This window comes from Pristiophorus japonicus, chromosome 27 (genome assembly GCF_044704955.1).
Source record: "Pristiophorus japonicus isolate sPriJap1 chromosome 27, sPriJap1.hap1, whole genome shotgun sequence".
Taxonomy (NCBI): domain Eukaryota; kingdom Metazoa; phylum Chordata; class Chondrichthyes; family Pristiophoridae; genus Pristiophorus; species Pristiophorus japonicus.
The window spans coordinates 15,025,851-15,046,506 of record NC_092003.1 but is presented as its reverse complement, the minus strand read 5'-3'; the positions used below and the strand labels follow the sequence as shown (position 1 = coordinate 15,046,506).

The window sequence follows — 20,656 nt, the reverse complement described above, 5'->3', positions numbered from 1 at the left end:
GGGAAACCAGTCACCGGGAATCCAGTCTCCGGGAAACCAGTCTCTGGGAAAGCTGTCTCTGGGAAACCTGTCTCTTGGAAAACAGTCTCCGGGAATCCAGTCTCTGGGAAACCAGTCTCCGGGAAACCAGTCTCTGGGAAAACAATCTCTGGGAAAGCAGTCGCTGGGAAACCAATCTCCGGGAAACCACTCTCCGGGAAACCTGTCTCTGGGAAACCTGTCTCTGGAAACCAGTCTCCGGGAAACCAGTCTCTGGGAAACCAGTCTCCGGGAAACCAATCTCTGGGAAACCTGTCTCCGGGAAACCAGTCTCCGGGAAACCAGTCTCTGGGAAACCTGTCTCCGGGAAACCAGTCTCTGGGAAACCAGTCTCCGGGAAACCAGTCTCTGGGAAACCTGTCTCCGGGAAACCAGTCTCTGGGAAACCAGTCTCCGGGAGACCAAACTCTGGGAAACCAGTCTCCGGGAAACCAGTCTCTGGGAAACCAGTCTCCGGGAAACTCGTCTCTGGGAAACCAATCTCCGGGAAACCAGTCTCTGGGAAACCAATCTCCGGGAAACCAGTCTCTGGGAAACCAATCTCTGGGAAACCGGTCTCTGGGAAACCTATCGCTGGGAAACCAGTCTCCGGGAAACCAATCTCCAGGAAACCAATCTCTGGGAAACCAATCTCCGGGAAACCAGTCTCCGCGAAACCAATCTCCGGGAAACCAGACTCTGGGAAACCAGGCTCCGGGAGACCAACCTCCTGGAAACCAGTCTCTGGGAAACCAATCTCCGGGAAACCAGTCGCTGGGAAACCAATCTCTGGGAAACCAATCTCCGGGAAACCAATCTCTGGGAAACCAGTCTCCGGGAAACCAGTCTCTGGGAAACCAGTCTCCGGGAAACCAGTCTCTGGGAAATCAATCTCCGGGAAACCAGTCTCTGGGAAACTAATCTCCGGGATACCAATCTCCGGGAAACCAATCTCTGGGAAACCAATCTCCGGGAAACCAGTCTCTGGGAAACCAGTCTCCAGGAAACTAATCTCTGGGAAACCAGTCTCCGGGAAACCAGTCTCTGGGAAACCAGTCTCTGGAAAACCAGTCTCTGGGAAACCAATCTCCGGGAAACCAGTCTCTGGGAAACCAATCTCTGGGAAACCAACCTCTGGGAAACCTGTCTCCGGGAAACCAACCTCCGGGAAAACAATCTCTGGGAAATCAGTCACTGGGAAACCAACCTCCGGGAAACCAATCTCTGGGAAACCAGTCTCCGGGAAACCAGTCTCTGGGAAACCAATCTCCGGGAAACCAGTCTCTGGGAAACCAATCTCCGGGAAACCAGTCTCTGGGAAACCAGTCTCTAGGAAACCAGTCTCCAGGAAACCAATCTCTGGGAAACCAATCTCCGGGAAACCAGTCTCTGGGAAACCTGTCTCTGGGAAACCAATATCTGGGAAACCAGTCTCTGGGAAACCAGTCTCCGGGAAACCAGACTCTGGGAAACCAGGCTCCGGGAAACCAACCTCCTGGAAACCAGTCTCTGGGAAACCAATCTCCGGGAAACCAATCTCTGGGAATCCAATCTCTGGGAAACCAGTCTCTGGGAAACCTGTCTCCGGGAAACCAGTCTCTGGGAAACCAATCTCCGGGAAACCAATCTCCGGGAAACCAATCTCTGCGAAACCAGTCTCTGGGAAACCAATCTCCGGGAAATCAATCTCCGGGAAACCAGTCTCCGGGAAACCAGTCTCTGGGAAACCAATCTCTGGGAAACCAGTCTCCGGAAAACCAGTCTCTGGGAAACCAATCTCCGGGAAACCAATCCCTGGGAAACCAATCTCTGGGAAACCAGTCTCTGGGAAATCTGTCTCCGGGAAACCAGAATCTGGGAAACCAATCTCCGGGAAACCAGTCTCTGGGAAACCAATCTCCGGGAAACCAGTCTCTGGGAAACCAATCTCCGGGAAACCAGTCTCTGGGAAACCAGTCTCCGGGAAACCACTCTCTGGGAAACCAATCTCCGGGAAGCCAGTCTCCGGGAAACCAGTCTCTGGGAAACCAATCTCCGGGAAACCAGTCTCTGGGAAACCAGTCTCCGGGAAACCAATCTCCGGGAAACCAATGTCCGGGAAACCAATCTCTGGGAAACCAATCTCTGGGAAACCAGTCTCTGGGAAAACAATCTCCGGGAACCCAGTCTTTGGGAAACCTGTCTCCGGGAAACCAGTCTCTCGGATACCAGTCTCTGGGAAACCAGTCTCTCGGATACCAGTCTCTGGGAAACCAATCTCCGGCAAACCAGTCTCTGGGAAATCAGTCTCCAGGAAACCAATCTCCGGGAAACCAATGTCCGGGAAACCAATCTCCGGGAAACCAGTCTCTGGGAAACCAGTCTCCGGGAAACCACTCTCTGGGAAACCAATCTCCGGGAAGCCAGTCTCTGGGAAACCAGTCTCCAGGAAACCAATCTCCGGGAAACCAATGTCCGGGAAACCAATCTCTGGGAAACCAATCTCTGGGAAACCAGTCTCCAGGAAACCAATATCTGGGAAACCAGTCTCTGGGAAACCAATCTCCGGGATAACAGTCTCTGGGAAACCAGTCACTGGGAAACCAGTCTCCGGGAAACCAGTCTCTCGGATACCAGTCTCTGGGAAACCAGTCTCTAGGATACCAGTCTCTGGGAAACCAATCTCCGGCAAACCAGTCTCTGGGAAACCAATCTCCGGTAAACCAGTCTCTGGGAAACCAATCTCCGGGAAACCAATCTCTGGGAATCCAGTGTCTGGGAATCCAGTCTCCGGGAAACCAGTATCCTGGAAACCAATTTCCGGAAAACCAATCTCCGGGAATCCAGTCTCTGGGAATCCAGTCTCTGGGAAACCAATCTCCGGGAAACCAGTCACCGGGAATCCAGTCTCCGGGAAACCAGTCTCTGGGAAAGCTGTCTCTGGGAAACCTGTCTCTTGGAAAACAGTCTCCGGGAATCCAGTCTCTGGGAAACCAGTCTCCGGGAAACCAGTCTCTGGGAAAACAATCTCTGGGAAAGCAGTCGCTGGGAAACCAATCTCCGGGAAACCACTCTCCGGGAAACCTGTCTCTGGGAAACCTGTCTCTGGAAACCAGTCTCCGGGAAACCAGTCTCTGGGAAACCAGTCTCCGGGAAACCAATCTCTGGGAAACCTGTCTCCGGGAAACCAGTCTCCGGGAAACCAGTCTCTGGGAAACCTGTCTCCGGGAAACCAGTCTCTGGGAAACCAGTCTCCGGGAAACCAGTCTCTGGGAAACCTGTCTCCGGGAAACCAGTCTCTGGGAAACCAGTCTCCGGGAGACCAAACTCTGGGAAACCAGTCTCCGGGAAACCAGTCTCTGGGAAACCAGTCTCCGGGAAACTCGTCTCTGGGAAACCAATCTCCGGGAAACCAGTCTCTGGGAAACCAATCTCCGGGAAACCAGTCTCTGGGAAACCAATCTCTGGGAAACCGGTCTCTGGGAAACCTATCGCTGGGAAACCAGTCTCCGGGAAACCAATCTCCGGGAAACCAATCTCTGGGAAACCAATCTCCGGGAAACCAGTCTCCGCGAAACCAATCTCCGGGAAACCAGACTCTGGGAAACCAGGCTCCGGGAAACCAACCTCCTGGAAACCAGTCTCTGGGAAACCAATCTCCGGGAAACCAATCTCTGGGAATCCAATCTCTGGGAAACCAGTCTCTGGGAAACCTGTCTCCGGGAAACCAGTCTCTGGGAAACCAATCTCCGGGAAACCAATCTCCGGGAAACCAATCTCTGCGAAACCAGTCTCTGGGAAACCAATCTCCGGGAAATCAATCTCCGGGAAACCAGTCTCCGGGAAACCAGTCTCTGGGAAACCAATCTCTGGGAAACCAGTCTCCGGAAAACCAGTCTCTGGGAAACCAATCTCCGGGAAACCAATCCCTGGGAAACCAATCTCTGGGAAACCAGTCTCTGGGAAATCTGTCTCCGGGAAACCAGAATCTGGGAAACCAATCTCCGGGAAACCAGTCTCTGGGAAACCAATCTCCGGGAAACCAATCTCCGGGAAACCAATGTCCGGGAAACCAATCTCTGGGAAACCAATCTCTGGGAAACCAGTCTCTGGGAAAACAATCTCCGGGAACCCAGTCTTTGGGAAACCTGTCTCCGGGAAACCAGTCTCTCGGATACCAGTCTCTGGGAAACCAGTCTCTAGGATACCAGTCTCTGGGAAACCAATCTCCAGCAAACCAGTCTCTGGGAAACCAGTCTCTTGGAAACCAGTCTCCAGGAAACCAATCTCTGGGAAACCAATCTCCGGGAAACCAGTCTCTGGGAAACCTGTCTCTGGGAAACCAATATCTGGGAAACCAGTCTCTGGGAAACCAGTCTCCGGGAAACCAGTCTCTGGGAAACCAGTCTCCGGGAAACCTGTCTCTGGGAAACCAATCTCCGGGAAACCAATCTCCGGGAATCCAGTCTCCGGGAATCCAGTCTCTGGGAAACCAGTCTCCGGGAAACTAATCTCCGGGAAACCAATCTCCAGGAATCCAGTCTCTGGGAATCCAGTCTCTGGGAAACCAATCTCCGGGAAACCAGTCTCCGTGAAACCAGTCTCTGGGAAACCAATCTCCGGGAAACCAGTCTCTGGGAAACCAATCTCCGGGAAACCAATCTCCGGGAAACCAGTCCCTGGGAAACCAGTCTCTAGGTAACCAGTCTCCAGGAAACCAATCTCTGGGAAACCAATCTCCGGGAAACCAATCTCTGGGAAACCAGTCTCTGGGAAACCAGTCTCCGGGAAACCAGTCTCCGGGAAACCAGTCTCTGGGAAACCACTCTCCCGGAATCCAGTCTCTGGGAATCCAGTTTCCGGGAAACCAATCTCCGAGAAACCAATCTCCGGGAATCCAGTCTCTGGGAATCCAATCTCTGGGAAACCAATCTCCGGGAAACCAGTCTCCGTGAAACCAGTCTCTGGGAAACCTGTCTCTGGGAAACCAGTCTCCGGGAATCCAGTCTCCGGGAAACTAGTCTCCGGGAAACCAGTCTCTGGGAAACCAATCTCTGGGAAACCAGTCTCTGGGAAACCAATCTCCGGGAAACCAGTCTCTGGGAAACCTGTGGGAAACCAGTCTCCGGGAAACCAGTCTCTGGGAAACCAGTCTCCGGGAAACCAGTCTCTGGGAAACCAGTCTCCGGGAAACCTGTCTCCAGGAAAGCAGTCTCTGGGAAACCAGTCTCCGGGATACCAATCTCTGGGAAATCAGTCTCCGGGAAACCAGTCTCTGGGAAACCAGTCTCCGGGAAACCTGTCTCCGGGAAAGCAGTCTCTGGGAAACCAGTCTCCGGGATACCAATCTCTGGGAAATCAGTCTCCGGGAAACCAGTCTCTGGGACACCAGTCTCCGGGAAACCAGTCTCCCGGAAACCAGTCTCTGGGAAACCAATCTCCGGGAAACCAGTCTCTGGGAAACAAGTCTCTGGGAAACCAGTCTCTGGGAAACCAATCTCTGGGAAACCAATCTCCGGGAAACCAGTCTCTGGGAAACCAATCTCTGGGAAACCAGTCTCCTGGAAACCAGTCTCCGGGAAACCAATATCTGGGAAACCAGTCTCTGGGAAACCAGTCTCCGGGAAACCAGTCTCTGGGAAACCAGTCTCCGTGAAACCAGTCTCTGGGAAACCAATCTCCAGGAATCCAGTCTCTGGGAATCCAGTTTCCGGGAAACCAATCTCCGAGAAACCAATCTCCGGGAATCCAGTCTCTGGGAATCCAATCTCTGGGAAACCAATCTCCCGGAAACCAGTCTCCGTGAAACCAGTCTCTGGGAAACCTGTCTCCGGGAATCCAGTCTCTGGGAAACCTGTCTCCGGGAAACCAGTCTCCGGGAAACCAGTCTCTGGGAAACCAGTCTCCGGGAAACCTGTCTCCGGGAAAGCAGTCTCTGGGAAACCAGTCTCCGGGATACCAATCTCTGGGAAACCAGTCTCCGGGAAACCAAACTCTGGGAAACCAGTCTCCGGGAAACCAGTCTCCTGGAAACCAGTCTCTGGGAAACCAATCTCCGGGAAACCAGTCTCTGGGAAACCAATCTCCGGGAAACCAGTCTCTGGGAAACCAATCTCCGGGAAACCAACCTCTGGGAAACCAATCTCTGGGAAACCTGTCTCTGGGAAACCAATCTCTGGGAAACCAGTCTCCAGGAAACCAGTCTCCGGGAAACCATTCTCCGGGAAACCAATCTCCGGGAAACCAGTCTCCGGGAAACCAATCTCCGGTAAACCAGTCTCTGGGACACCAGTCTCTGGGAAACCAGGCTCCGGGAAACCAATCTCCTGGAAACCAGTCTCTGGGAAACCAATCTCCGGGAAACCAATCTCTGGGAAACCAATCTCTGGGAAACCAGTCTCTGGGAAACCTGTCTCCGGGAAACCAGGCTCTGGGAAACCAATCTCCGGTAAACCAATCTCCGGGAAACCAATCTCTGCGAAACCAGTCTCTGGGAAACCAATCTCCGGGAAATCAATCTCCGGGAAACCAGTCTCCGGGAAACCAGTCTCTGGGTAACCAACCTCTGGGAAACCAGTCTCCGGGAAACCAGTCTCTGGGAAACCAATCTCCGGGAAACCAATCCCTGGGAAACCAATCTCTGGGAAACCAGTCTCTGGGAAACCTGTCTCCGGGAAACCAGTCTCTGGGAAACCAATCTCCGGGAAACCAGTCTCTGGGAAACCAATCTACGGGAAACCAGTCTCTGGGAAACCAATCTCCGGGAAACAAATCTCCGGGAAACCAATCTCTGCGAAACCAGTCTCTGGGAAACCAGTCTCCGGGAAACCAATCTCTGGGAAACCAATCTCCGGGAAACCAGTCTCTGGGAAACCAATCTCCGGGAAACCGGTCTCTGGGAAACCAATCTCCGGGAAACCGGTCTCTGGGAAACCAGTCTCTGGGAAACCGGTCTCTGGCAAACCTGTCGCTGGGAAACCAGTCTCCGGGAAACCAATCTCCGGGAAACCAATCTCTGGGAAACCAATCTCCGGGAAACCAGTCTCCGCGAAATCAATCTCCGGGAAACCAGTCTCTGGGAAACCAATCTCCGGGATACCAATCTCCGGGAAACCAATCTCTGGGAAACCAATCTCCGGGAAACTGTCGAAATCTCGACCTCCGAAAAGAATGACTCCGACACTTCCAGCTCCGATGGAAGTTTCCCTTTTAATTTACTTGCTCGCAAGGGGTAAGTTTCACTCAGTCAAGGGCTAAAATGAAACCTCCGCAATGGTACAGCTTCACAAGATATTTATACAGTAAAACCCAAGTTCTGGCCTCTCCCTGTGTATTGCTCTGTCTCACAGTCAGTGAATACAGATAAAGAGTTAATTACTATATCCTGGTACTGAAATGGTCTCGAGATATTTCCTTTTGTCAGGGTTATCAGAAAGCCAAACGGCCATTACTCCATGAGTCATAGGTAATGGGCGATCACCTGTCTTGTATTGTATCAGGATTATCCAATTTCCTGGTCAATTTACCTGTTTGCTTCAAATGGATGAGGTAAAGGAAAGAGATAATGGCTAGAAGATAAGGGTGGGGTGACATGGAACTCCTGTAGTGTAGACAATAGGAGAGCACCATGGGGGGTTACTTGTCTCAGCATGACTTGTCTCCTAGCTGTCTGATAACCATCAGCCATCTAACAGCAGGTTTAGCTGTTCATAATAAGCTGGCTGCTAAAATGCAGAAAGTTCTGGAAGGGCCAGGACTCCATTTTAATCAAAAGGCACACAAATACCGTATGGTATCAGCTTAGATAAAAATACATTTCCACATTCCCCCATTTTGTCCTTCACAAGGACAACTCAATCCATTCTGATCTTGTACAGTCTCTCCATTTCCATTTCTTTTAGTTTCATTACTCACTAGGCATATTATACCCTCAGGATTTCCTATTCTGGGAGTAATGCTTAGGAAGGGAGGCTGATGGTTATTATCATAATTGGGCTGGTACCATCCCTGGAAGGCTGTAAGTTTATACCCTGCTGACCTCCATTCTGTTTGCTCCTTCGTTTCTGGTCCCTTAGTTAGTTTTGTCCTGTTTTGCACTGTCAACCATTCTACCATTTCTGATTCGTTAAAGGGGACAGATCTCAGGGGAATACCCCCCCTGGAGTGGACAGGTACATGGGAACATATCCAGCAACTCGACAAGTTTCTTTCTTGAGCATACCTATGACTCAGTGCCATAAATACGTTTACGTGCAATTCCCTTCGGTGGTGGGTCTGTACCCCTGGTGTAATCAATAATGCGAAGTAAAACCCTGTCAAGCCCAGCACCATCAGTCCCCATAGTCCATACAGTTCTTTATTCAGTCTTCCTTTTTCTGTTCCTCTGATTCCTTCGTCCCTTCCTCCTGGTCGGGTGCCCGTTTGCAATGGGATGCGTGGATCCATGTTGGTCTTTCCTTTACCTTGATTGCAGTATTGGTCGCCAGCAGGACCTGGTATGGTCCTTCGAATCTTGGCTGTAGACTGCTTTTCCTTTTAAAAATCTTGATGTAAACGAATTCCCCTGGCTCCAGGTTATGACACTTCCCTTCCGCTGGCTTGACTTGGGCTTCCTTTACCTGTGAATGAAAGCTGGAAATACATTTGGTTAGTGCAATACAATAATTCAACATATTTTCCTCCATTTTGTGGATGTCCATCTGTTTTGCAGTAAATGGTGCTGTAAAAGGTAGTCGTTGGGGACGTCCCATAACTATCTCATGTGGTGACAAGCCTGTTGTTCTGTTGGTTGCAGATCGCATTACCATCAAAGCTAAGGGCAGCAGTTCTGTCCATTTCAGTCCAGTGTCATTGCATAGTTTTGCCAGCTTATTTTTAAGCATTATATCTTTCAACAAGTCCAGCTGATTGTGGATGATAACTGCAATGAAAACGTTGATTAATCTGTAAAGCTTTACACATTTCTCTTATGACAGTTCCCGTGAAATGTGACCCGTTATCACTGGAAAGCTTAGCAGGGATTCCGAAGCGCGGTACAATTTCTTTTAACAAACATTTAGCAACAGTAGTGGCATTGGCCTTTTTACATGGAAAGGCTTCAATCCATCTAGAGAACACATCTACAATAACTAATACATACTTGAATCCCATACACATAGGTAATTCAATAAAATCCATTTGTAAATGTACAAAAGGCCCGATTGGATTTGGGTGGGAGGCAGATTCTACTTTTTCCGTCTTACCCGGATTCATTGTCTGACAGGTAACACAATTTTCACAGATTTGTTTTGCAATTGCCGAAATACCTGGTGCATACCAAGTTGCCAAAATATAATCTGCCAATCCCCCTTTGCCTGCATGTGTGAATGTATGAACACATCGGGCAATCCATGGAAGTAAGGATCTAGGGGCCACCACGCGGCCGTCATGGTGAACCCATATTCCTTCTGGATTTTTATAACATTGATCCTTCGTCCAGGTCACCACCTCCTCCGTACTGGCCTGTGTCTGAAAGGCCAGCACGTCATTAATAGTGGGTGGCGGGTCTGAGCAATTATTTTTCCTTAGTGGGAACAATGACACCTGCATCCCCCCTTTCGACAGAGCTGCTGACTTAGCTGCATTATCAGCTCTGGCATTCCCGAGTGCCACCTCATTCGACTGGCCTGTATGTGCTTGGCATTTGATAATGGCAAGTTTTAAGGGGCATTAAATGGCTCGCAGGAGATTTTCCACTTGTTCTGCATTTTTGATTGTCTGAGCCTGTTGCATAGCATAATAAGCTGCTGCCAACGAAGGAAGACATCCCGATAGTCCGCGTGCCACTGGGTCTAGTTGGGTACTGAAATGCCTGTCCCCATGTAACTGAGTCAAAACAGATTGTGCAAAACCCGACTTGTGATGCACAAATAAGTTGAATAGCTTAGTGTAATCTGGTAATCCCAAGGCTGGTGCTGAAGTGAGGGACTGCTTAAGGTTCTGGAAAGCATTCCGGGATACTTCATTCCACATCCTTTAAGCATTGTGAGAATATAGTAGATTCATTCACAGCTCGTAGGTCATGGACAAACCTCCATTTGTGTGGGCTTCTGAACTGGACAAAGCTGTGTGTTACACGGACTTCTCATTTATGCTTATAGTGATTCACAGATCACAGAATGTAAAGTACTTGTTTTCTAATCTTATTAAAAGGCTTCCAAACCCAAGATTTTTCCAATACACCCAAAATGTTGATCAAGAGATCACCTGAAATATCTCAAAATCCCAATTCAACTGTTTTACTGCCACTCTTTATCAAAAAAAAATCCTCTTACTGAGCTAGAAGCTTTTGTACCAAGAATTTACACCAAGGACAATGAGAGTGTACTCCCCCAGCCTGCACCTCGAGAGACCCACAAAGGCTTTTTTAAAAAAAAAAGGCATTACAACTTTTAACCACCATGTCTCAACAAACCTATCCTGTGCATTTCCTAGCTCCGTAATCTCTCATCCGAATAAATCCACACCTGCGCTTCTAACTTAAAATGTCTTAAACTTCCCACATACAGGACAACACTATGAAGGGTTAAAAAAAAAACTTCACTTTGTTTGAAAAAGTGGGCGGAGCTAAAACAAACAGGCTGCTCCACAACTTTTCCAAACAGGTTTCCAGACACAAGGAAAAAAGACAGAAGCACTCTCATTCAAAGACAAGACATTCACGCACTCTCATTCAAAGACAAGACATTCACAAGTCTCTCTCCATTCAATAAAGCTTTTTCTTTTACTAGCTTCATTTTTTTTTTTCATAAGTCACTATCAGGTTCTCTTTTTTTTTTACATTTGATTTACTTCCTCTGTTAATTTTACATGGGCTTGAAGAATCGGAACCCAGGCCTTTTCTATTACTTTCCTTTTTTTTTTCTACCTGGATCTCTGTTTATAAGACACTCCTGGAGACACGTTGTTCTCTCTAAATTAAATGAACCATCGGGTGGAAATGGCCTGTTTTCACCCTTAGTCCACTTTACTGGTTTTTTGTTTCTTTGGTCAATTGAAGACTGACCACAATTCTGGAGCATGACATAGGCTGGTGTGCCTTTTGTGGTGTTTTAACTTGCTCCGGCACCTATTCTGGATGATTTAAGATTTTCCACAGTTTCTGATCTCACAATCCTTTCGGCCAACCGAGTTCTCTACGCCCACTTCTCCTGGCCGTTACGTGGCCTGAAAAGGCTCTTAATTCGGGCTCAGTCTGGGTGTGTGAGATATGTTGGCACGAACCAATCGTAGTTGATCAATCAGTTACTGTTTCTTTTCTTAATCAATCCTTGTGTTTTTTTTTTCCCGAATCACAATTTTCCCTAGTGACTCTTCCCGTTTCTCTAATGGCAATGACTCACAAAGGTATTGCACACAACAGTAATACAAGGACAACAAACAATATTCCCGTGAGTACACAAATCATAACCTCTAAACAAATTCTCAGTCTGCGTTGTACGCCACTACAGACCGAGTCCTTAACTTATCCTAATAACAGCTGATAAAACTTAAGGTTCCGTACCCAAACTCTTTGATCGATTGCGCTCTTTTCCTTTTTAATAGTCTTATCACAAAAGAACCCCTTCCGAATTAAAAACAATAAAAATCTTATCACATAAGAACCTTCGATCGATTATTAGCGCTTTCTTTTTTTTCTTTTCTTTTAATAGTCTTATCACATAAGAACCCCTTCCGAATTAAAAACAATAAAAAATCTTATCATATAAGAACCTGGAACCCTTTTCGATCGACTAGCGCTTTCTTTTACCTACTGAAACCTTCCCCGGGCTGTCTCGAGATTTTTTTCCAGAACCTGTTCTCTTCTGCTGGCGAGCTGAGAAAGAAATGGTTATAAAAAAAATACCTTTAACTTTTAAATGCCGAGTCTTGTAGATGCAGTACCTCAGCTGTGGACAACAGATTACATCTGCGATTCAACAGTGAAGAAACCTCTTGTGAGCAAAGGCTCACCTTGTTTGGCCACCGAAGCCTTTCACTGGAGAGGCACTATGCCTGTATCCGTTTTACTCACAGAACAGAGAGTATGCATCTCGGTGGAACCTCCAATAACTGTCGAAATCTCGACCTCCGAAAAGAATGACTCCGACACTTACAGCTCCGATGGAAGTTTCCCTTTTAATTTACTTGCTCGCAAGGGGTAAGTTTCACTCAGTCAAGGGCTAAAATGAAACCTCCGCAATGGTACAGCTTCACAAGATATTTATACAGTAAAACCCAAGTTCTGGCCTCTCCCTGTGTATTGCTCTGTCTCACAGTCAGTGAATACAGATAAAGAGTTAATTACTATATCCTGGTACTGAAATGGTCTCGAGATATTTCCTTTTGTCAGGGTTATCAGAAAGCCAAACGGCCATTACTCCATGAGTCATAGGTAATGGGCGATCACCTGTCTTGTATTGTATCAGGATTATCCAATTTCCTGGTCAATTTACCTGTTTGCTTCAAATGGATGAGGTAAAGGAAAGAGATAATGGCTAGAAGATAAGGGTGGGGTGACATGGAACTCCTGTAGTGTAGACAATAGGAGAGCACCATGGGGGGTTACTTGTCTCAGCATGACTTGTCTCCTAGCTGTCTGATAACCATCAGCCATCTAACAGCAGGTTTAGCTGTTCATAATAAGCTGGCTGCTAAAATGCAGAAAGTTCTGGAAGGGCCAGGACTCCATTTTAATCAAAAGGCACACAAATACCGTATGGTATCAGCTTAGATAAAAATACATTTCCACAAAACCTGTCTCTGGGAAACCAGTCTCCAGGAAACCAATCTCTGGGAAACCAGTCTCCGGGAAACCAGTCTCTGGGAAACCAGTCTCCGGAAAACCAGTCTCTGGGAAACCAATCTCCGGGAAACCAGTCTCTGGGAAACCAGTCTCTAGGAAACCAGTCTCCAGGAAACCAATCGCTGGGAAACCAATCTCCGGGAAACCAGTCTCTGGGAAACCTGTCTCTGGGAAACCAATATCTGGGAAACCAGTCTCTGGGAAACCAGTCTCCGGGAATCCAGTCTCTGGGAAACCAGTCTCCGGGAAACCAGTCTCTGGGAAACCAATCTCCGGGAAACCAATCTCCGGGAATCCAGTCTCCGGGAATCCAGTCTATGGGAAACCAGTCTCCGGGAAACTAATCTCCAGGAAACCAATCTCCGGGAATCCAGTCTCTGGGAAACCAATCTCCGGGAAACCAGTCTCCGTGAAACCAGTCTCTGGGAAACCAATCTCCGGGAAACCAGTCTCTGGGAAACCAGTCTCCGGGAAACCAATCTCCGGGAAACCAGTCTCTGGGAAACCAATCTCTAGGAAACCAGTCTCCAGGAAACCAATCTCTGGGAAACCAATCTCCGGGAAACCAGTCTCTGGGAAACCTGTCTCTGGGAAACCAATCTCCGGGAAACCAGTCTCTGGGAAACCAGTCTCCAGGAAACCAGTCTCTGGGAAACCAGTCTCCGGGAAACCAGTCTCTGGGAAACCAATCTCCGGGAAACCAATCTCTGGGAATCCAGTCTCTGAGAATCCAGTCTCTGGGAAACCAGTCTCCGGGAAACTAATCTCCGGGAAACCAATCTCCGGGAATCCAGTCTCTGGGAATCCAGTCTCTGGAAAACCAATCTCCGGGAAACCAGTCTCCGTGAAACCAGTCTCTGGGAAACCTGTCTCTGGGAAACCAGTCTCCGGGAATCCAGTCTCTGGGAAACCAGTCTCCGGGAAACCAGTCTGTGGGAAAAAAATCTCTGGGAAACCAGTCTCTGGGAAACCAGTCTCCGGGAAAACAGTCTCAGGGAACCTGTCTCTGGGAAACCAGCCTCCGGGAAACCAGTCTCTGGGAAACCAATCTATGGGAAACCAGTCTCTGGGAAACCAGTCTCTGGGAAACCAATCTCCGGGAAACCAGTCTCTGGGAAACCAATCTCCGGGAAACCAGTCTCCGGGAAACCAGTCTCCGGGAAACCAGTCTCCGGAAAAACAGTCTCCGGGAAACCAGGTTCCGGGAAACCAATCTCTGGGAAACCAGTCTCCGGGAAACCAAACTCCGGTAAACCAGTCTCTGGGAAACCAATCTCCGGGAAACCAATCTCCTGGAAACCAGTCTCTGGGAAACCTATCTCCGGGAAACCAGTCTCTGGGAAACCAGTCTCTGGGAAACCAATCTCCGGGAAACCAATCTCTGGGAAACCTGTCTCTGGGAAACCAATCTCTGCGAAACCAGTCTCCAGGAAACCAGTCTCTGGGAAACCAATCTCCGGGAAACCAGTCTCCAGGAAACCAGTCTCTGGGAAACCAATCTCTGGGAAACCAATCTCTGGGAAACCAGTCTCCGGGAAACCAATCTCCGGGAAACCAATCTCCGGGAAACCAATCTCTGCGAAACCAGTCTCTGGGAAACCAATCTCCGGGAAACCAGCCTCAGGGAAACCAGTCTCCGGGAAACCAGTCTCCGGGAAACCAATCACCGGGAAACCAGTCTCCGGGAAACCAGTCTCTGGGAAACCAACCTCCGGGAAACCAGTCTCTGGGAAACCAGTCTCCGGGAAACCAATCTCTGGCAAACCAGTCTCTTGGAATGCAGTGTCTGTTTTAGTCGTGTTGATTGAGGGAAAAAAATCATCATCATCATAGGCAGTCCCTCGGAATCGAGGAAGACTTGCTTCCACTCTAAAAGTGAGTTCTCAGGTGGCTGAACAGTCCAATACGAGAACCACAGTCTCTGTCACAGGTGGGACAGACAGTCGTTGAGGGAAGGGGAGGGTGGGACTGGTTTGCCGCACGCTCCTTCCACTGCCTGCGCTTGGTTTCTGCACGCTCTCGGCGACGAGACTCGAGGTGCTCAGCGCCCTCCCGGATGCACTTCCTCCACTTAGGGCGGACTTGTCTTTGGCCAGGGACTCCCAGGTCTCGGTGGGGATGTTGCATTTTATCAGGGAGGCTTTGAGGGTGTCCTTTGTAACGTTTCCTCTGCCCACCTTTGGCTCATTTGCCATGAAGGAGTTCCGAGTAGAGCGCTTGCTTTGGGAGTCTCGTGTCTGGGGCATGTGAGCAATGTGGCCTGCCCAGCGGAGCTGGTCGAGTGTGGTCAGTGCTTCGATGCTGGGGATGTTGGCCTGGTCGAGGACGCTAACGTTGGTGCGTCTGTCCTCCCAGTGGATTTGTAGGATCTTGCGCAGTGATAACTATTTGCCCCAGGACACCAGGGAGAACTCCCCCTGCTCTTCTTCCAGTAGTGGCCGTGGGATTTTTTACATCCACCTGAGATAGCGCTCCCTCAGTACTGCCCCTCCGACAGTGCGGCGCTCCCTCAGCACTGCCCCTCCGACAGTGCGCTGCTCCCTCAGTACTGCCCCTCCGACAGTGCGGCGCTCCCTCAGTACTGCCCCTCCGACAGTGCGGCGCTCCCTCTGTACTGCCCCTCCCACAGTGCGGCGCTCACTCAGTACTGCCCCTCCCACAGTGCGGCGCTCACTCAGTACTGAGAGCAGCGAGAGTGAGAGAGGAGAGGGAGGGAGAGAGTGAGAGGGAGAGAGGAGAGAGGGAGTGGAGCTCAGAGAGAGGGAGAGTGGAGTGGGAGAGAGGGAGCGAGCAGGGGGGAAAGCAGCGAGAGGGAGAGGACAGGGAGAGAGGGAGAGAGAGAAGGAGCGAGGGAGAGAGAGTGAGAGAAGGAGAGAGGAGAGAGGGATAGAGAGGGAGAGAGAGAGGAGAGAGGGAGAGAGGGAGAGAGAGAGAGAGAGTGAGAGAAGGAGAGAGGAGAGAGGGATAGAGAGGGAGAGAGAGAGGAGAGAGGGAGAGAGAGAGACAGAGCGAGAGACAGAGAGAGAGACAGAGTGAGAGACAGAGAGAGAGAGGGCCTTGTGCCAGGCCTTGGTGCCTGTGCTGTGGGCGTGTTTACCGTCCCAGTGCTCCCACGCTGTGATTCCCCAGTGGCTGCAGCTTGGCAGTGGAAGGCTGCTGGGCTTCCCTTGGCGATCGAAGCGAAAGGTGTCCATGGTTATGCGATTAAAACTGTGAGGTGAAGAAATGCTGGGGCCCCGTTCCTGAAGGAAATCGCTGGGCCTTGCTGCGGGGTGCAATGGCCACCGACTTATCGTGTAATGGCCGCCATTCTCAAGATTCGGCTCCTGTGTTATCCCGGCGGTGACCCACTCACCCCCCTCCCCACCGCTCCGCTGTTGCCGACCCGTGGCTAGTGCGCTATCGCAGTACGCACCGCCAATCTCCTCCCCCGATGGCAAAATTCCGCCGAAAGAAATGTTCCTCCCGCCGGGCGGTGCCAAAACCCGCTTTGTCGCGATGGTGCATTGAGGCTGTGGCCTTCTGCAATGGCGGTGTGTATTCCGTTAAAGAGAAGGATGCACTGCCGTGATCGCCACATTTTTTTCTTTGTCGGCCGACCGCCGGGTCAACCCGACGATTCTGCATCCCCCTCCCCCACCCCCCCCCCGGTTTCGGCCAATGGGCAGCCCCGTCTTGGGTGCCAGGCAGCTGGGCCCGGCCGCAACCCTCCCCGGTGGCCCAGTGGGCCGACGTTTTATAATCGCGGAGGCGCCCCCCCCCCCCCCCCCGCCCCTCCCGTGAAGTGACGCGGCGCCGCGATGACATCATCGCGCCGGTCGCTCCGCCCGCCACTCCCCAACCTCCGCTCCGCTGGGACGCTCACCGCCCCACTCCCGCCCCCCACCCCGAGCTACTCCCGCTCCACCTGGGAAAAAAAACAAAAGAGTGGAATTTCACACAAGAGGCCACTTCAACCACCGCGGCGGCAAAAACCACGGAAACGGGGCGCGCGTACGCCACGTTTCGGGCATTTTCCTCCCCGCTGCGTTTAAATGGTTGTGTTCGAATTGCAGACGGAAAGTCTCTTCGGATCAGAGGGACGCTTTGAAATGCTAATGTTTTGGTTTCCCTCAGAGGGGTGAGTTCTTTATACCATATACAATCTCCCTGCGCCTAAGCGATTATCTGTTGTTTTTAAGTTAAGACTTGAACCTTGTTTATGTAACTAATGGGGTGCCGCAGGGAGCAGTGCTGGGGCCTCAACTATTTACAATCTATATTAATGACTTTGATGAAGGGACCGCGTGTAATGTAACCGAGTTTGCTGATGATGCAAAGATGGGTGGGAAAGCAAGTTGTGAGGAGGACACAAAAAATCTGCAAAGGGATATAGTCATCATCCATCATAGGCAGTCCCTTGGAATCGAAGACTTGCTTCCACTCTAAAAGTGAGTCCTTCGGTGGCTGAACAGTCCAATACGGGAATTACAGTCTCTGTCATAGGTGGGACAGACAGTGGTTGAGGGAAGGGGAGGGTGGGACTGGTTTGCCGCACGCTCCTTCCGCTGCCTGCGCGGCGACGAGACTCGAGGTGCTCAGCGCCCTCCCGGATGCACTTCTTCCACTTAGGGCGGATTGGTCTTTGGCCAGAGACTCCCAGGTGTCAGTGGGGATGCTGCACTTTATCAGGGAGGCTTTGAGGGTGTCCCTTGTAACGTTTCCTCTGCCCACCTGGGGCTCGTTTACCGTGAAGGAGTTCCGAGTAGAGCGCTTGCTTTGGGAGTCTCATGTCGGGGCATGTGGACAATGTGGCCCACCCAGCGGAGCTGGTCAAGTGTGGTCAGTGCTTCAATGCTGGGGATGTTGGCCTGGTCGAGGACACTAACGTTCCAGGTATTGAAGCACGAAAAGTGATACAGACAGCCGAAGTGATTGGGCAGATGGAGCACAACGTGGGAAAATGTGAGGTTATCCACTTTAGCAGAAATAATAGAAAAGCAAATTATAATTTAAATGGAGAATAATTACAAAGTGTTGCAGTACAGAGGGGCCTGGGGGTCCTTGTACATGAAACACAAAATGTTAGTATGCAGGTACAGCAAGTGATCATGAAGGCCAATGGAATTTTGGCCTTTATTGCATGGGGGATAGAGTATAAAAGCAGGGAAGTCCTGCTACACCTGTACAGGGTATTGGTGAGGCCACACCTGGAGTACTGCGTACAGTTTTGGTCTCTGTATTTAAGGAAGGATATACTTGCATTGGAGACTATTCATAGAAGGTTCACTCGGTTGATTCTGGAGATGAGGGGGTTCTCTTTTGAGGAAAGGTTGAGTAGGTTGGGCCTCTACTCATTGGAGTTCAGAAGAATGAGGTGATCTTATTGAAACGTATAAGATTATGAGGGGGCTCGACAAGGTGGATGCAGAGAGGATGTTTCCACTAATAGGGGAAACTAAAACTGGGGGGCATAGTCTTAGAATAAGGGGTTGCCCATTTAAAACTGAGATGAGGAGGAATTTCTTCTCTCAGAGGGTTGTAAATCTGTGGAATTCTCTGCCCCAGATAGCTGTGGAGGCTGGGTCATTGAATATATTTAAGGTGGAGATAGACAGATTTTTGAGCGATTAAAGGAGTTAAGGGTTATGGGGAGCGGGCGGGGAAGTGGAGCTGAGTCCATGATCAGATCAGCCATGATCGTATTGAATGGCGGAGTAGGCTCGAGGGGCCGAATGGCCGACCCCTGCTCCTATTTCTTATGTTTCTTATGTTTATGTATTTTATGTATAATGCTAAGGTAGGATTTGAAGTTAGCTTAACACAACTGCTTGTGTAGATAATGGAAGAAAATTGGGAGGATTTAATGTAAACACACGGCAGTTTGCTGAGTCATAAAGAAGTTAACGGCCAGTTAGAGTGAGAAAGCTCTGCTTTGGGCCTCGTCGTTCAAAGAGTAGAGGACCAAGGCCCGATTGTACCCCAGAGAATAGGCACGGAGAGAGATTACAGGAATTCCACAGAAAAGCATCTTCGGAAAGGCCTTAACAAAGACACAATTGTGAGACATCTTTAGGGCGACTTCTTGAAACAAGAATCGAGACAAAGTTCACGATGCGTTATTGGATAGCACGGTTTTAGGGGGGCCTCCAGAGGTCAAAAGGTCTTGCCAATATTGCGGTTCAGGCCCACCCCTAAAAATTGGTCAAAGGTGACCTGCCGGAAACTTGTGCCCACTGGTGGAAGAGAGGAAGAGGGAGAGAGAAGGAGAAGTTCTAAACGAAAGGAAGAGAATTGCTCGGGTGCGTCAACCGTTTGTCTGATTGGATCAGCATCAACTCCTTGTCACGGTCGTATATTTTTGCCGTATAACTAATGTGTTATATTCCGTCTTAAACTCTGATTAAACACAAGATACACGCTATATTGGTGCACACGCAAACCCGATTATTTAAAGTGACCAGAGATAGCCGTAAAGAGGTTATTTCTAACGGTGTGGTTCTGGGCCTTGAGGGCCGGGCTCCTGAGCGCAGCCTCTGGGCCTGGGTTGGGGCACTCTGGCCCAGCCGGCTGTGTGGCACCAACAAGGGTGCTGGCGGAGTGGATGTCGGGGGGCGGGGGAGTGTGAAGGGAGGGAGCAGGTATGCTGTCACCCTGAGAGAGAACATAGACAGGCTAGGTGAGTGGGCAAAAATTTGACAGATGGAGTACAATGTTGGAAAGTGTGAGGTCATGCACTTTGGCAGAAAAAAATTCAAAGATCAAGTATTATTTAAATGGAGAAAAATTGCAAAGTGCCGCAGTACAGCGGGACCTGGGAGTACTTGTGCATGAAACACAAAAGGTTAGTATGCAGTTCATCATCATAGGCAGTCCTTCGGAATCGAGGAAGTCTTGCTTCTACTCTTAAAAATGAGTCCTGAGGTGGCTGAACAGTCCAATACAAAAACCACAGTCCGTGTCACAGGTGGGACAGACAGTAGTTGAGGGAAGGGGAGGGTGGGACTGGTTTGCCACACGCTCCTTCCGCTGCCTGCGCTTGATTTCTGCACGCTCTCGGCGACGAGACTCGAGGTGCTCAGCGCCCTCTTGGATGCACTTCCTCCACTTAGGGCAGTCTTTGGCCAGGGACTCCCAGGTGTCGGTGGGGATGTTGCACTTTATCAGGGAGGCTTTGAGGGTGGTCCCTGTAACGTTTCCTCTGCCCACCTTTGGCTCGTTTGCTGTGAAGGAGTTCAGAGTAGAGCGCTTGCTTTGGGAGTCTCGTGTCTTGCATGTGAACAATGTGGCTTGCCCAGCGGAGCTGGTCGATTGTGGTCAGTTCTTCAATGCTGGGGATGTTGACCTGGTCGAGGACACTAACGTTGGTGCGTCTGTCCTCCCAGGGGATTTGTAGGATCTTGCGGAGACATCATTGGTGATATTTCTCCAGTGACTTGAGGTGTCTACTGTACATGGTCCATGTCTCTGAGCCATACAGGAGGGTGGGTATTATTACAGCCCTGTAGACCATGAGCTCGATGGTGGGTTTGTGGGCCTGGTCTTCAAACGGTATTATTACAGCCCTGTAGACCATGAGCTCGATGGTGGGTTTGTGGGCCTGGTCTTCAAACACTCTTTTCCTCAGGCGGCCGAAGGCTGCACTGGCGCACTGGAGGCAGTGTTGGATCTCATCGTCAATGTCTGCTCTTGTTGATAAGAGGCTCCCGAGGTATGGGAAATGGTCCACGTTGTCCAGGGCCATGCCGAGGATCTTGATGACTGGAGGGCAGTGCTGTGTGGTGAGGACAGGCTGGTGGAGGACCTTTGTCTTACTGATGTTCAGCGTAAGGCCCATGCTTTCGTACGCCTCAGTAA

At 50.2% G+C, this 20,656-nt stretch overlaps 1 protein-coding gene across 1 annotated transcript in view; it reads right to left on the bottom strand.

Annotated features, from left to right (window-relative positions):
- LOC139239364 (protein cornichon homolog 2-like) overlaps positions 1–20,656 on the bottom strand; it is a 234,482-nt gene that overhangs the window by 211,217 nt on the left and 2,609 nt on the right. The window contains exons 2-3 of the mRNA XM_070868040.1: positions 20,298–20,450; positions 19,292–19,453 (exon numbers count right to left, since the gene is read on the bottom strand). Of these exons, the coding sequence (XP_070724141.1) occupies positions 19,292–19,453; positions 20,298–20,450 (315 nt within the window). The remainder of the gene's footprint in view (positions 1–19,291; positions 19,454–20,297; positions 20,451–20,656) is intronic.